Here is a 17705-nt window from a genome sequence, read left to right on the forward strand (position 1 = left end):
GTAACCACAAATTAAATATGATTAAATTTCAAATACTAATTACTTGTTATAAGTAAATTATATAAATATTAATAGTACGGTATAAAAAAAATTTTAAATGAAAAACATTTAATATTGTAAGCATAAGCAAAGATATGGTGTTAGGGTAGAGAGCTTAGTTTCCTGTCTTTAAATCATATATTAATAACATGGTCTGCATTGTTAATACAATCCTAGCCACCCTCCACTCTTTCTTTCAAAACAAATTCCAAAAGTTTCACCTTTAATTATAAAATATACATACACATAACACACAAATATATATTCATAACATACTTGGATGCACGACTGCTACGACTTTTTGACTTTCGATCAGTACTACGTTTAGATGATTTTGAAGATTTAGTTGGCTGCTCTGGTTGACTTTCAGATAATGACTCTACGTCTGCAAGTGATTCATCAGCTATAGCTTCTTTATCATTCTTCTCGAGATTTGTATCGAGCTCAGTATCATCCAACTCTTTTTCGACTGTTTCGTCGACTTTACTTTCCAGTTCATCAGGAGAAATTTCATCAATTACTCCCTCTTGCTTTATTTCCAATGTATTTTTACTTTTATCTATGTCTTCAGATACTTTATTTTCAGGTGTAGTGTTTTTCTTTTTTTTTGATTGTCTAAACAGTAAATTATACCATATTATTTTTAAAAACTTATTTAAATCAATTACGTTCAAAATAAAATGTTTTTGTAATTAACAGATATTGACAAAAACATTCGCAAACTTAAATTGAAAAAATAACTAAATAAAATATGATAACATTTCATCAATGATGAAATATCATCAAATAGCTAGTTAAATAAAAATTAAATTAACCTTTTAGGCTTTGGAGGAGGAGGAAGAGGAGTTTCTTCAACTGTTTCAGGTTCTAAAGTAATTTCTTTTTTCTTACGATCTTTTGCTTTAGATTTAGGAACTTTAGTTGCTTTAGGCTTTTTTGTTTTTGGAGATTGTGATTTTTTCGTTCTAAAATTAATATAAAGAATAATTAACAATAACATGTATATGATTAGAGATTACAAATCAAATTAAATACTTTGTTAGTGCTTTTAATTTCCGAGGAGATCCATCAGATAATGAATGAAGTGGTGGGGGAGGTTCTTCATCTTCAGTGAAATTGAAAATACTTGATTCAGTTATTTCATTTTCAGCTTTTGGAGATGTTGGAGGTGAAACTTCTGCGGTCAATGTTGGTGGAGGAGGATCATGTTCACTACCAGACCAACAATCTCGTTCAAGAGATTGTGGTTCATTTAATTCCGCTGGTGATAATGATCTAGACTGATGAGAAACAACTGAAGTATTATCATTATCTATGACTGGTTTTTCCACAGTAGGACTTCCAATTGGTGATTGAATATCAGGATCAGAATCTTTTTTCTCTTCTGTTGGAGCTTGTGGTGACAGTACTTCAGATTCAGGTGGCGGAGGAGATTGGTTTATTGGCTCCACCAAAGGAGATTCAGCACGCGATAATGACTCTGATTCAACTGGAGACTGAGGCATTATTGGTGGTTCTTGTATTTGTTGTTGTTGCAATTCTTCTAGTTGTGGCTGTTGTGGTGGAGGATGTTGCTGTTGCTGTTGTTGTTCAGGAGATATTTGAATAGGTTGTTCAAGGTGAACTGGAGGCATAGGCTCTGGATAAGGAACAGAATTTGATACTATTTGTGACTCAGAAGTGCAGGGTATAATTGGTTGCTGCACAGGCAACTGTTGCAACTGTTGTGGAGGAGGTTGTTGAGGCACATGTTGCTGTGGTGGACATCCTAAGGACTGCATATGGTGATGATATGAAGCATCTGAATTATTATACATAGACGATTGCGGTATATGTTCATGATGCATGGGGTTAGGTGGCATTCCCATATGTGGTATTCCGGGAGCCATCATATGATGAGGTTGAGGCATACCAGGACTCATATTCATATGCAATGGCATCATATCTTGTGGCACCATTGGATGTGTTGGCATTTCTGGTTGTAATAAAGGAGGAGAAAATGGAATTTGTTCAGGCTCTTGGGCTTTTTTCCTGCTTTTTCTAGGTCTGGGTGTCCCTCGGCCTTCACCTGAAGTAGTACCTCTTCCTCTTCCACGCCCTCTTCCTCTTCCACGTCCAGACACCTATATTAGTTTTTAATTATAAGTAATTTCATAAAAATTAAAAAAATTAAAAATTCATACCACTGGTACAGCCGGTTCCATTATAGCAGGTTGATACATAGGGTTGACAACTGGACAGTGTACACCACCCATACATTGATCATTTGCCTCATGTTGTTGCAGAATGGATATTCTGTCTTGAATATGATTTATCTAGACAAACATACACATACAATTTTAGTTCATATGAAAACACAGTGCGTTTTTTTTTAATAATTAAAAACTTAATGCTTTTTGAATATTTTATCATCATAACCTATGACTCTATGAGGCTATAAAACACAAAACATTTATCTAATTGAAACTTAATGTCCTCATACACACTAGTATATAATCAGCTTTATAATATTTTTCATGTTTATACTTATTTGAGAATTAAATATATAAATATAAATATCATAAGTACCCTTAATTGATGATCAGGCCCAGAAGGTGGCATACAATATAATTCTTGAAGTTGCTGTTGTAATGCAGCCATTTCTTGTTGGTGACTAATTGGTGAAGAATGGTACATTCCTGGAGGTGGAGGGCCTCTAGGATCGTACATCGAAGCTTGGGAATGTTGTATCTGTTGAGGTGCATCAGTTGGTTGATTGTTGATCATTTCTTCCATTTTATTACCATTTTGATACTGTGACATTGAGTCATTATAACCTATACTAGTAGAAGTCATACTGTTAGATCCCATATGTTCCATTGAACTTGGGTTCTGATTTGTTGGCTGTAATTGTTGCTGCTGTTGTGCTGGTGGTATATTTGTTTGTGGTTCTAATGTTGGAGGCATATCTGCAGAATGTGAAACAGGAATGTGTTGCGGTTCTAAAATGGTATATTTATTTTGTGCGTTAGGTGGATAATCGAGATTATTTTGATTTGGAATAGAATTTGGTTCACCCATATTAGGTATATTATTCATATTTAAATTACCACTAGAATTAGAATTAGATTGGGATTTAGAAGAATCCAGATTTTGGTCTTCAGATGGCATTGCTGAATAAACCGGTAATCCTTGGTCATTAATATTTTGAGAAACCATTCCTCCGTTATGTGGAGGTCTTGGTGCTGACTGCCAATGAGGTGAAGTATTAGCTTGTAAGCCACTTCTATATCCTGGGTAATCGGTGGTTGGGTTAGTATTAACTGTAGGCATCACCATTTGTTCAAGTTGTTGAAGGGTACTCTGTTGAGCATAAGGAGATGGGCTAGAAGTAGCCACTGCTTTTGGGGTTAATGCTGTAGCAGGCCTCGGAGACATATTAGATTGAGCGGAATGAGGATGTGGTGAATGTGTTGTTGGTTTTGCTGGTGACATTACAGGCCTTGGAGACATTTGTGGTCTAGGTGACATTTGAGGTCGTGGAGACATTTGGGGTGACAGTTGGGGAAACTGTGCACGGTATTGTGGCTGAGGACTTCCTCCTTGAGAAGTATGAGGTTTACTTTGGTTACCCCCACTAGGTGGTCCATAAGAAGGATTACTAGGTACATCGATTCCTAATGATCTTTGTGGCATTTGTTGTTGTGGTTGTTGTGGTTGAGATTGTTGTTGTTGAGGTGGTTGAGGTTGCTGTGAAAATGCTGGATGAGAAGTCATTTGGGTTTGTAAATGATTGTAGTTTGACGGAGCTTGAGGATTAGGAATTTCAGGCATTTGCATTTGTTGTTGTGGATATTGTTGCATGTGATGTGGTGGTATCCGTGAAGAAACAGTAGTAGTGTTCTGTTGATGACCATAAGCAGAATACCCTGGTGAAGTATTAGAATACATCATATTTTGATAAGGCGCCATTGATTGTTGTTGACTTCGCGAATAAACACTAGATGGAGTTTGATGTGAAGTCATCATAGATACATACTGGCCCGGTTTCTGTTGATTTTCTTGACTGGGTTGTTGTTGATAACTCATGTGTTGTCTGTAAGATGGTTGAGCTATGTGTGGATAATGCCTACTAATACCTGGAGCAGGATAATTAGACCAAGCTTGTAGAGCAGCTTGATCAGTGGCACCATACATGCCTGCAGCAGCATCTGAGTAAGGTGAATACTGTGGCGGTCCAGATTGTCCTAAATTAGGTCTTAGACCTGAAGAAACCCTACTTGCTCCATAAGCTGATCCAGAGTGATTAGTATGAAAATGATCCATGTGATTACCAGGGTTGTAATCCGGTGCACTTGGCCCTGTACCACTTGGGGGTCCAAATGATGCAAGTTTTTGTAGTGGAGACTCCCCTTGGTGACCATGCATTTCTCCAGGTAACTGATATGGTTGCGATTGGGCATAACCTGTATTTGCAGGGGGTTGACTTCCACGGCCAGCCACATCTGTGAAATTATCTCCTCCCAATTCAGATAAACCTTCCAACATGTTTCCACCCACATCCTCTCCAAACAACTCATATGAATCCATAATCTTCTGAACCAACTAAATACTGCTATTTAGCAGATCTTCATTGGTGTCGCCGTCTGACATTGTTTGACGTAATTGAAATTAATCAGTTTTGGATTTATTTCCTAGAACAAAAAAAAAATAGAAATTAATTTGGCTCAAAATAAAAATAAATTATACAAATAAACGTTTCAACTATACAAATTTAAAAATAGTTTAAAGATGCAGTTGATGTATAAAAATGACAAGTTTCTTATTATAAAAAATTTTGAATGTTGATTGTTGATGTGAATACACTAAAAGGGGAAAAGCTATACGCTTACGACTGTTATTATGAACATAACCGTTATAACTTTTCCTCTTTCAGCAAACCCAAATTATAAAGAACTAATTTATTTTAAACTTAATGTTAAAAATGTAACAATCCTATTTTTATGTACTAATATTTATACAAACTTATAATATATATTACAAAAAAAAAATGTGGGTGGAATAGAAGTATTTTATCAATCAAATATCTATAAATGCTAAAATCTATATATTTTTAAATTTACTTAAATTCTAGTTTCTAGCATGAAAAAAAATAAGTAGGTAATAAAACGCATAAATTAAGGTTTGAGGTTTAAAAAATAACAGTTAAACCACATATTTTGAAAATAAATTTTCAGACAGTTTTATGGTTTACAAGGTTGTTAAGCTTAAAAATATTACGCAATTAAATATAATCTATTAATTAAAGAGAACCTAAATGAAAAAAAATAAAAATGATTTGTCAACAAATACCTAAATGATTTACTTGATAATTTTTTCCCCCTAAGACTTGTATAATAAATATTGAGATCTATAGATATAGGCATATTTATTTTACATTATTATTATTGTTCATGTGATACCAATTATAGAAACAACCTTTTATCGAAAAACAAAATCCTTAACCAAATCTAAAGTCTGTTATAATTTTATATTGAAATTTCACTAACAATCATAGTATATCAGATAATTAAATTACTTTTATGACGTATTTAATTTATTATAGTCAAAATCATAACATAAAAAAAATTTAAATAACTTTTTGGCAGATAGATAATAAATCAAACGACGCACAAATGCAATCACAATTGATCATTCATTTATACACTTTCATCAATATACATAATATATATATATATACTGTGTACACCTTAAAAACAATCTTTATGTATATCTGAAAAAGATAAAGCTTAAAACTTTATCAGCTGATCTTTAACTATTAAAAGTTAACTTTTAGTTATCTTTTTAAAAATGGTTGCAATTTACCATTATATCAAAATAAAACGATTGACAGTTATCGGTTATCTAAGATTGTTGATAACGATCTGAAACCTTGCAGCAACACAGATTTTGTTTAAGTATAATATTATGTAAATTAGGTAGGTACCCAGTACCTAATTAGATGAAATCAATTTAAACCAATTTATATAAAATTACATAGGTACAATTTTGTAAGGAGTAGTCTTAAAAATACAAGAAAATATTAGCTGATATTTAATTGTCAGTAAAATCTGTGAAATAGGTATTCAATAGAAAAGTTAATTAATCGATTAATAAAAGTTACCCAATCATTTTATCCAGAATACATCACAGTATTTATTGATTCTGTTTTTAAATTAATTTGAATTGCTACTAACTTATGTAAGCATAAATAGTGTACACTGATCATCTGAATCGTATATTTATATTTATTTATCAGTAGAAACTTTAATTTAAATATTTTAATGTTTTATCACTTTTCCATTATTATTATTATTATTATTTAAATACCAGAACCTAATAGCTATATTATCTAAATAAGTTAGTATTAAATATATTTACACATCAAAAATAATATTTTTTAATTTAAATTATTTTGAAATCTATTTACTAGAAAACCCCATTTAAATATAATGCTTTATTAACTTTGCAAAATAAATTTTAGGGGGTGGAGTGGCCGAGCGGACTAAGGCGTCGGTTGCGACGCACGCAGTCGCCGGTTCGAATCTCGGTCACGGGCGGCATCGCTCTTTGGGCATTTCGCGATGTCTGGAGAGAGGCCGCCGGCCCCCAACCGGGCATGGCAAAAACCCACGGGTGCCCATTCAAAATTCTGCCAAAAAACCCACGAGTTAAAACCTTACAGTACCTTCCCCTACAGTTCCCCAGGCTAATGACCTCAGTTGTCATAGCCCTAACCATAAAAAAAAATAAATAAATAAATAAATCAATTTTAATCAATTTCCTCAATATATATTAAAATTAAACTATAACATGTAAAAATATGGTTACAAGGTATTCAAAAAATTGGGTACTCTTTAATTGCATATTTTTATATCTACCTACATATAGCAACAACAGATAACACTGATGTACATTTATTAGGTAAAACATTTAATCACCAGATTAATTATATCACATATCATTTATCAGTCCTAATAAGTCTAATACTACTTGCAAACTTTATGAACACAATGTATATTAAACTACTAATATAGGGACATTAAAACTTAATGAAAATGTATTTCTCATTATACAAATAAAAAAAGGATAAGTTCAATTGATCCATCTATCTCTCTATATCTTATATCATATTGCATAGGCACCTAAATAAAAATTTTAATATTATTTTAGAATGAAAAAAATAAGTAATGGTTTTAAAAGTAGATTTTAAATAATTATAAACACGTTAAAATTATATAATGTAAATAAAACAGATAAAGTATTGATAAATTACTTCTTGTTAACAACTAATAAGTAATTTTTTGTTTTTTAATTGCATGTACTTGATAGAATTGAATAGTAAAATTTAATTAAGGTGGAATTATTTAAAATTAGGTAGAAAAAGTAGTTATCTTTTGAACTCAAACTTTTATATTATATAACTTTTATTAAATAATAAAGTTAAATATTATAACTGCATAATGAGTAGTATGTATACAGCTCAAATAATTTCATTTCTTCATATATACTATATCCAAAAATAATGTATTAGTTTTTTTTTAAACAAATATTTATTTATTTATTTTTAGTTGGAATTTTGGCTAAAGTAGGATTATTTTTAATCACGCTAAACAGAATAAAAATCTTGAGGCCAATGAACAAAATTATCCATGATATAAACACTACTACCTTTACTCAACCACCTGTATTTTGCCACCAAGAGTGGAGGTTAGGTTAGTTACTATTATCTTAGATTTTGGCATTAGAGAAAATCAAACAACGTACAAGCTCATTTAGTATGCTTGTAACTAGCATTTTTTTCTCTAAACCTTCCTAGATAAATAATGATGCTAGATTTATATGCGGATATAATTTTCAATATTATTTCTTATGTATGGTACCTAGTATCTTGTACAGTATAAATGAGCACAATTTTTTAAGAACCATTATAGATACTTACTATTTATTTCATGTTGGCTTAATCGAATTTGGTAGAACAAAATTGATGCATATACTGTATGCATACATATATCACTTGATTAAAAAGAATTTTTAATAGATAGCTATAACCAGTACTTCTCTTTTAAGCGCCCAAAAGTTAAATAAATAATACAGACTTGAAAACCTTAAAATATTGTATAAAAGTAGTACTTATAAAATTAAAATTTGAGATTCACTTATCACTGTTTCATTATGGTTTAACCTTCCTTATATTTGTAAGTGTTCAATACAGTACTAAAACATTTTATTTATATTTATACTTCAATATCATCAATAGGTACCTATATTAATTTATAAAAACTTGTTATTTTAGTAGTCTTACACTCTTATATATTAAATTTCAATTACATATATTAACTCCATACTTTGTGGTAACATAAATTGGTAAAACTTGAAGCAGAGTTTGAACCCAATAACAGTTTTAAGATTTAATTCTGATTTTAGAAAAATTGAGTGCCTGCTCTCAATTTATAATTTTTTTATGGCCATGCTACCTAATGAACTATATTCAGTGTATCTACTATTTGATTTTAGTTTAGGTTTTGTCAACAGTTAATTTAATTCTAAGACTTACATTTGTGTAAGCTTTTAGTTTTGGTTGTAGTAAAAAAGATCAAAAAATTATTTAATTGGTGTTCCAAAAACTGATTTCAAAATTCAACTAATGTCTATTATATCAACACCAGATATTATAATATATTCAACACTCGATTCAACATATGTGGTACAACAACATCAATTTTAAGGCCCTAGAAAAATTCTGTTTATTCATATTTACATTTTATACTACAGCATTTAGCATTATAGCAACATATTTATTACTGTCCTTTGGCTGTTGTTATAGATCCGGGGTCATCAAATGGCGGCCCGCAGACTGAGAGAAAAAGCCAATAATTTAATTATATTTACATTAGTTTTAGTTAAATAATTAATAAGTATAGATTTTTTTATTTAGAAATACAATATTTTTGGCCAACCGGCATATTATAATAAATATTATGTACTTAGAATTTTTATGGCCCGCGAGAATTTTCCTAATTCTTAATGTGGCCTGCGGAAAATATTAATTGGTGACCACTGTTATAGATGATACTGATTAGTAGGGCTCGGAAGTTGATGCATTTTACATTTTTTTTGGAACTTTTTAGACGATACTCTCCTGGCTACAAATCTGTTTCATAAGCATGTGAATCTGAATAACTAATTTTTATTTTGCAATTTTTGGTGTTTATTACTTTTTAAGTCATTTTTTGAAATTTTTAAGTCATTTTCCCACAGTTTTAGTCATTTTAACTGATGATTTGGTACATTTCAGATTTGCCCCAATCACTTCAGTAGACGTAGAGAGAAATTTTTTTCCAATTATAAATATTTATTAACAGATAATCGTCGTTCAATTACTTTCGATAACTTAAAATACGCTCTAATTGTGGAATGCAATGATTTTAATTTTTAAATAATTTGTAAGCTTTGATAAATTTATAAAACAAATATTTTTTATTTTTTTATCTTCCTATTTTAAGGACATTTTTGTCATTTTTAAAAAAAATGTATAATATTAATATTTGTAATTTTTAGGTCATTTTTTGCCATTTTTATGTAATTTTAACATATTTTTTAGGGCATTTTTTATTGTTTTTAAGGTCATCAACTTCCGAGCCCTACTGATTAGGTAGGTCTTTATATGAATATTTAAAATGTTTTTATAGGTACCAAATAAAAAAGTTAAGAATTTGTGAGTTTAGGTACATAAAATATTATGGAAATACATAATTTAAAAAATAAAAATAAATTTATTTATTTACCATAAATTCATTAAGGTTGAATTTTTTTTTTTAAATTGGTACTCTTCTTAAAGATATGGTGCTTCAAGACATTTGGAGAAGTGTACCTATTTAGGAATTGGGTGTAAAGGGTGTTGTAAATCGGTTCATAAATGTTTAGGTACAATAGATCTGGGTGCATGAATCTACTCTATACAGCGAATTGGTGACTAATACTAGTAAAAATCAGTAAAAGTCAAAGTAAAAGTAAATTATAAATACTAATTTATAATAATTTATAAACATTTTTAGAATTTTTTTTTGAATATTATCTTGAATAACAGGAAGATATTGATGTTAATATAGGTAATATGACAAGATTTTAATTTTCAGTATTAAGAATTCTGAAGAAGTGAAGACAAGAGTAGGTACCTATATTGAATAAAATTACAACAATTTAAACTGATGAGTTACATAAAAAGTTGATTAAATTTTTAACTTATGGTTTACTAAATTTAGTGGACCACTAACGTTTATTGGACCATTAATCAATTTATATTCTTTTTTTTTTTATAAACACAATCTATGTTAATGGAGCACAATAAATAAATATAATGATAAAATTATAGGTGAGACATAATAAATATGAGAAGGGAGGCCATCCATTGATAGATTCCAATGTTAATTATTTTATTGTGGATTTATTTGAGTTTCTACTCCATTTTCATTTCAACCGACGTATAGGGTTTCCAGGAAGAGTTTTGGATGAGAGTGATGAGATTGTTGGGTTTAGATGTGTAGATAATTTTGAGTGGAATCTAGATAATGTTTAGAAGTTAACTGGGTAACTGTTTGTATTTATATTCTTCAAATGTATAATATTCTGTATTATACGGTAGGTACTTATACTATACCTATTTATTCTTTATTCAGTTTAAGAGTGAACTTGTCGGCTAACAATAACTGTTAGTATTCTCAGATCACTACTATTAAATAACTAACACCAACAATTAAAACAAAATTAGCACAACTTTATAAAATAATCAAAGATAATTGTGACTAATCAGAAAGCCACTAGATGTCATATAGAGGTCTGACTGTATTTGGCAGTTCAGTCTTCAAATGTGAGGACGGTCGCACCCTTGTCCTGAATAAAGGTCATAAACTATCTATGCTAGATACCAGTGGCGGCTCGTAGAGAGGGGCGATGGGGCGATCGCCTCCTTCTAGAATTATCATTTATTACCAATTTACAAGTTAAATATTAAATTTCTCATTTATATTTTAGTATAATATTGTCAAAAATAAAAATTGTGTTTCCTTCATTTACACTAATACCTATTATGAAAACATTATCACTTTATCAGATTATGGGAGTTTAAAAATAAATCATTCAAAGCTGTAGCTTCTGAGAATCGATAACCAATAACAATTTTCCGGGATTGGCGAGCAGCACATGCGATGTTAAAAGTCGCTCGTCATTACTATGATTGGAATACAAAAACTAAGAAGGGGGAACACAATAATAATACTGCCGCCGGGGCGATGATTTTAATCGCCCGTTGGCCGTTATACACGGATTCCGAACTTGCGTATTTAGTATTTACTTTGTGCGGTCGTAACTCTAATCAATTCTATCTATAAAAAAGTGTTGACAATTTAAAATATATATAATAATTAATAATTTTTATGTATTAAACTATTAAACAGATTAAAACAAATTATTATTATTAATATTATTTGTATTCGATACTTTCCATAAATAAGCAATTTTATATCGCCCTTCCACTTTCAGAGCACATGAGCCGTCACTGCTAGATACCAATATAATAATGATAATTTTGAGTGAACATATTAAACAATATTGAAATAGACCTGACAGTGTAGGTAATATAGGTGATAATATAATATACCTTATACTTAATACTATTAATACATGCATACATAAGAATAATCTTCTAATTACCTATAATATGATTTAAGTACACACAAATTTAAAATGTCTAATCAAATACATTTCATTTTTAAATTTTCAAATATTTTGATTGTGTATTTGTTTAATCATAAAAATTGTTAATCAGTAATCACTTATCACTCAAACATTGCTTTTAACCATAATGTCTTGTTTACACGTGACGAGTACTCGGCTGAGCACTGTCCCGTATGAACTCAAGGAACCAGTACTCGGCCTAGTAATTGGACAAGTAAAATAAGCGGGCGAGTGACTACCCCTACTACCAAGACCGAGCAACATAACGAGTGACACGGCCGAGTACTCGTCACGTGTAAACAAGGCATAAACCTTTTGCTAATAGACCGACCATCTTCACATTTCTACATAGGTGGCACTTTTCAGTTACACTGAATATATGTATATATAAATATATACTAAAAGGGCTGCATCACTGCGACTATCTATATACTTTATATCGGATGGACTGGGCTATGAGTATAAGGTCTATGCTTTTAACAACTGTGGATCAAAAAGTGTTAGTAAAAATTATATAATATCTTAGGTATTAAATAACTGCACACATACAATACCTATTTCATATTTAAACATTACCTTATTATACCTAGGTAGTAGGTATGCATATTACCAATAGAGTAATTTACATAGATGAAACATAGAATAGCAAATAGGTGTATTAAGATACTTGTATTGATCTTAACAGGTAAATAGATTCCAAGTAAAAACCTAAATGTAAATACTCGTAGATTATTTACTTTTATGTTTATTACTTTTATCGCTGTGACTGGCAACATCATTAAGTGATTTGAAAATTATTTGGTCATATTGAAATGTTTTAAAGACTTGAAAAGTGACTAATTTATTAAATTAAGGATATTCGCAAAAGCACTAGGTAAGGTTACCTAACCTAACCTAACCTAACCTGCATAAAGATAGTCACATTGAAAAGAATAATTAACAACAGTTTTGATTTGTAATAACACAAATTAGGTAATCTAAGCACCTGACAAATTAATAAATCACTCTGCAGCAGTTGAACATGACAGAAGAATATACCTCCATTTTGGTATACTGTAGAATGAAGACGCTGGCGACGGCCAGAGATAAAAATACAATGTAAAAAATTCACAGCAGGAAGAGACCAGATTAAAAAACTCATGGTAGACTTATCCAGTTAGTAAAATAATGCCATAATAACAACCATAATAGTAATAGTAATAATAAGCAAACACGTATAATCGGGATCTTACCAAAACACGGGTGGTATCCCGTCGGCGTGCTCTCGATCGTGTCCGCGCGAACGGTATTAGACGTACGCACGCAAACGGCGAATCCGGCGAGTAGAAGAAACCAAATTACGGCCGAAGTTCGTGCGGCGCGACGGGACGACGGCGGCGGCGGGACGCGTTCCGGACGACCAAATGTCATGAAAAACTGAAACGATCGGACGGTGATCCCGGCGTTTTATTTATTTCCCTTCCGTGTCGTTTGCGTCATTTACGGTTGCGGTCCGTGTTGTACACTATCCCTGTGCGTTGTGCATCACCATCGTGTAAACAACAAACAAAACGACGACAGCGGCGGCGGCGGCGGCGGCGGCGGTGGCGACGGCGACGACGACGACGACTACGATTACTACTACAGTACTACAGCGGCGGCGCGGCGGCAGTGGTGACGGTGGCGGTGTTGGTGGCGGCGGCGGTACTCTCACACACGCGCATACGCACAGCCACACACACACATGCGTGTATAACTGTATACCCATGCGAGTGTGTGTGTGTATATATATACATATACATATAAATATTATGTATATATATATATAATATTATGTTCATTGGATAATGGAATACATATACAAACGTATTTAATTTACAAGTGCATATATATATTATTTAATATAAACAGACGCATTCGAAAGCACGCTGACGCGGCTTTTTTTTTACGAAAATACTCGGTCCATCCGTATTTGAAACCGCCTAGAATTAATGCCAAAATCGAAAAGCATAACAAAAACAGGATAACGAGAGTACGACACGCTCACGAAGAAGCCCCGATAAACCGTTCAACGATAACAATAATAACGATAATAACAGTAAATAGTAATAACTAATAAGCAATAATAATAAATAATAATAATAACAACAACATAGATAAACAATCGCGGGGCGATTATTAAATTATCAGTAATCGTTGTTCGGGAGGAAAAAACGGTGAAAAATAAACTTACCGGACATAGTCTCGACACAATCACATCATAATTTCTGTCGTGTATTGATATCGCGGCGTCGTAGCTAAGCGGCAACAACATGAACGACAACCATTCATGTAGGCGCCGTGACACTTTTAACGTAGAAACAACTGCAGCGACGGCGGCCAAAATGCATGTTACGCGGCGGCGGCGGCGGCAACGACTCGAGTTCGATTCCAGTCCCGTGCGTGTAAACTCACTTCCGAACTACAACGGCAGTGAAAATCCGTACAAGGTCTATCGCGAATTCGCGAACGAGACAAACACAAACGAAAGATCCGTGTCGATAAGAAACGAAAATTTTACAACCAACGATAATAATATAATAATAATAATAATAATAGTTTATGTATATATATATGATGTGTGTATTATGTAGCGGTAGTGGTAAACAATATTCCGTGTGGTAGTAGTAGTATAGTAGTAGTAGTTGTAGTAGTAGTAGTAGTAGTAGTGTAGTAGTTGTACTGCACGTCGTGTGTCGTGAGCGAGACGACGTTCCCGGACTCTGTTCTATCTTCAATGGTATTTAGATTTTTCGTAATTCGTTCAAATTTCTAAATTTCGTGTAGGTTAGACACACAACTACCATCACTATTACTCTATTTGGGTTACATTCACGGTATACTATTATACTACCTAACTATATTGTACTTTTTGGCGTTGACATTAATTTGTGTTTTATTTGTATGATTTATGTTTTATTTTTATTTTAAATTATAATATTATTAAATGTATTCCCGTTTAAGGTTTAACAGTCAAAAGCAACTCCACCGGCAATTCACACACGCACACGCACGCACACATCCGCGCACACGCCAATACATAAACACATACACAACGCACACTCTCTCTGACGGTACGTCGCGGTGTTCACGAACTCACGCCCGCACGCACAGGATCTGCGCCCCGTCGTACACACAAACCATGACGGCGAGCGGCGCCGTCGACGATTTGCCGGTTCCGATGGGTGGGGTAGGCCGGGGACGGAGTAGGGTACGAGCGCTCGCGTACACGGTACACACACACGCGCGTCGCGATCGCGCCCGCGCGCCGCGTCGACATTGTATCTTGGGTCGCGCTTACGCGTGTACGAGCAGCCCGTAACGCGACACACGATTGGTCGGGACTTCGGCGTTTCGTCCGACGTCTATCGGAAGTGTCGGCAAATCGCAAGACGCGTTAGGAGCCGTACCGGCGGGATGATAATTTGACCAATAACGCATAATACGGTATATCGTCGCGGCGGTCTCCGCCGCCGCCGTCGTTTATACTCTCTTCTTTGACCACAATGTTTTTACACGTCCGTCTGTATGACATATTACGCACACATGCACACACACGCGCCTGCGCGCGCTGGGATGTATAATACTCGTGTATACGGACGGGCGATGCCACTCACCCTCTTCCTCACCGCACCAGCCTTAATCACCCCTCGTTCGCTACCCGTCTGAATGGCCCACCCGATTTCGGACTATTCGTAGCCGCGGTGTACCAAATGACATGCGACATGCGTACATTTGACGGCATGTAATAACGATTTGATTTGACGGTAACGATAATAATTATCGCTGTGGTCGTCGTCGTCGTCGTCGTACGGCTTATATGATCGTCTCTTTTGAACATTTCCTAGTTAGATTGCGTCCGACGGACAGCAGAAATCCTGTGGGAATAATTTTCATAAAATTATCGTCATTACTGACCATAATACAATTACATTAATACCAGTGTGGCTTATGACCATTGCGTGCGTAGGTACACGTCGCATAGGGATTATAATGTATTAATGTATATATCGTGTCTTAACGTCGGTTTCCCTAGACGATAAGATTACGGATTTCTACCAAAGCGTTGCCATCGAATCTGCGAGCTTATGGCGTCCGTGTTACGACCACCGGTTGAAACGCCGGAGGACGTGCCAAAAACCCGACGGGTCGTGTCACTAGACGCACACGTTATCTTATACTCTTATAGTGCCGACGAAATTATATTTTAAAACCACGCCGTCGGCGAAACATCAATACCACGACCAGCGTGAGGACAGAGTGAGCGGGAGAGAAGATCGAACCGAGTGAGTGAGTGATGGGACAGCGGTGAGGGCGTGCTAGAGTGGCGGTTCCGTCCCGCTCTGCCCGTGCACAACATTCGGGATGAATAAGTTTTTTTATACATTTAATTGATCTGTACCCAGTGCTGTCAATTGTGCGGAATTACAAGTCCAGCGTCCGAGAAACGTTTTTTTATTATAATTATTATTATTTATTTTTTATTCCTCTATGCGCTTTTATTTTACGTTCCCCTACCCCGACTACCGGTACGACTACATTCAACTACTACTACACCGTCGATGGCCGCCGGTGATAACACTTGCGCCCGGCCTCAGCTTCGTAGCCTGTTCTCTCGACGGCGACACCGCCGCCGCGTAAGCCGATCCAGCCGATTTATGAATCGCGCCGTGGACCTACGCCGACGTCGTTTATGCGCTATTGTAGTATTGTCGTTACGCCCTCACATCCGTATGCAATAACAGTTTTGTTAACATTATTTTTCCATCGCCACCGTCGTAGTGATGATATTATGATAGGTGTGGCAAACCGTTTGCAATCGTAAAACGAATAACGATATCGAATTTTCGTGCGGTCGACCTACGACGGTGTGTCAGATGGGGGTGAGGGGTTGGTCTCGGATGAGTAGCGGAGTGCCGGGGATGTTTTGCGGTGATGCGGGTGGGAAGGGAGGGAGGGGCAACGTCCGACAGTTGTAACATATTTTCAGCAGCAACGCGCGTTAAACGTGTGCGAAAATCCCGGCACGTCCGAGAGCCAAGAGGTATCCGCCCGCCCGCCCGCCCGCCTGCGCGTGAAATGTGAATGCCTGCTTACGTGGCGCGGCGGCAGCGTACAGCGAGAGAACAATCGAAAAATAAATAATTCCACTTTTTCTTCGTCCGGTGTGGCGGTGTGGCGGTGTTAGTTGACGGCGGGGCAATAGGTAGCGCTCGTGTGCCGCAAGAGCGCAAGAACACGTCGTCGCGCGTAGGTACACGGTGTGTACTATACAAACACAACTACACGCACAACAATAATACCCATAATACGATATACCGCTGTGATGTATATATTTGCCATTTCGCCCGTTCGTAGATTTCAAGATCGCATGAAACGTATGAAAATAATAACGATCGTTTTGTCGGAAGGCGAATAGGGGACGTCTGCTGCTGTTTATTGTGCCCACCGCGTGTTATTGACCGGAGTAGATTCTCCGTCGATTTCCGATACTTATACCTCTACGGGCCTGTAACCGACAACCGTATGGCCAATATTGTCCCGTGTGGCCGTGTAGTGCGCGCGCTCCACCCTCCTCTGTCTGCATACCATACAAATATTATGTTTTGTGCTAGGTTACCTGGCTGTATACCCACCTACATTGTATAATATTGCTAATGTTCGCGTTTGGCGGTTATTATTTTCATTTTTTTATCCACGTGGTCTATCGAATTCGCCAAACATTGTTCAAATGGTACTATACGTAGATATGTACGGACTTAATTTCTGAAAATATAAAAAAATGTCATACTAAGTAAAATATACCTGTTAATAAAAAAAAAATGTTATTCGCTCAATAGCTCTCTAACTAGTAACTACCTAATTGATTTTTCAATCGTGAATATTTTTATAAT

At 34.8% G+C, this 17705-nt stretch overlaps 1 protein-coding gene across 6 annotated transcripts in view; it reads right to left on the reverse strand.

The window, feature by feature from the left end:
- kis (chromodomain helicase DNA binding protein kismet) overlaps positions 1 to 14842 on the reverse strand; it is a 40044-nt gene extending 25202 nt beyond the window's left edge. For 3 of the 6 annotated variants that reach the window (XM_089224515.1, XM_089224495.1, XM_089224506.1), the window contains exons 1-6: positions 14006 to 14841; positions 2608 to 4712; positions 2223 to 2354; positions 1075 to 2162; positions 855 to 1004; positions 316 to 654 (exon numbers count right to left, since the gene is read on the reverse strand). In XM_089224515.1, the coding sequence (XP_089080641.1) occupies positions 316 to 654; positions 855 to 1004; positions 1075 to 2162; positions 2223 to 2354; positions 2608 to 4608 (3710 nt within the window). In that variant the 5' untranslated portion in view covers positions 4609 to 4712; positions 14006 to 14841. Of the gene's footprint in view, positions 1 to 315; positions 655 to 854; positions 1005 to 1074; positions 2163 to 2222; positions 2355 to 2607; positions 4713 to 13025; positions 13369 to 14005 lie in introns of those variants that run through there. The other 3 variants (XM_089224511.1, XM_089224516.1, XM_089224500.1) reach the window with 3 other exon arrangements.
- Positions 14843 to 17705: the final 2863 nt, after the last annotated feature.

The sequence above is a fragment of the Diuraphis noxia genome, unplaced genomic scaffold, assembly GCF_037042655.1.
Source record: "Diuraphis noxia isolate RWA-SAM2 unplaced genomic scaffold, SU_Dnox_SAM2 contig0001, whole genome shotgun sequence".
Lineage (NCBI taxonomy): Eukaryota > Metazoa > Arthropoda > Insecta > Hemiptera > Aphididae > Diuraphis > Diuraphis noxia.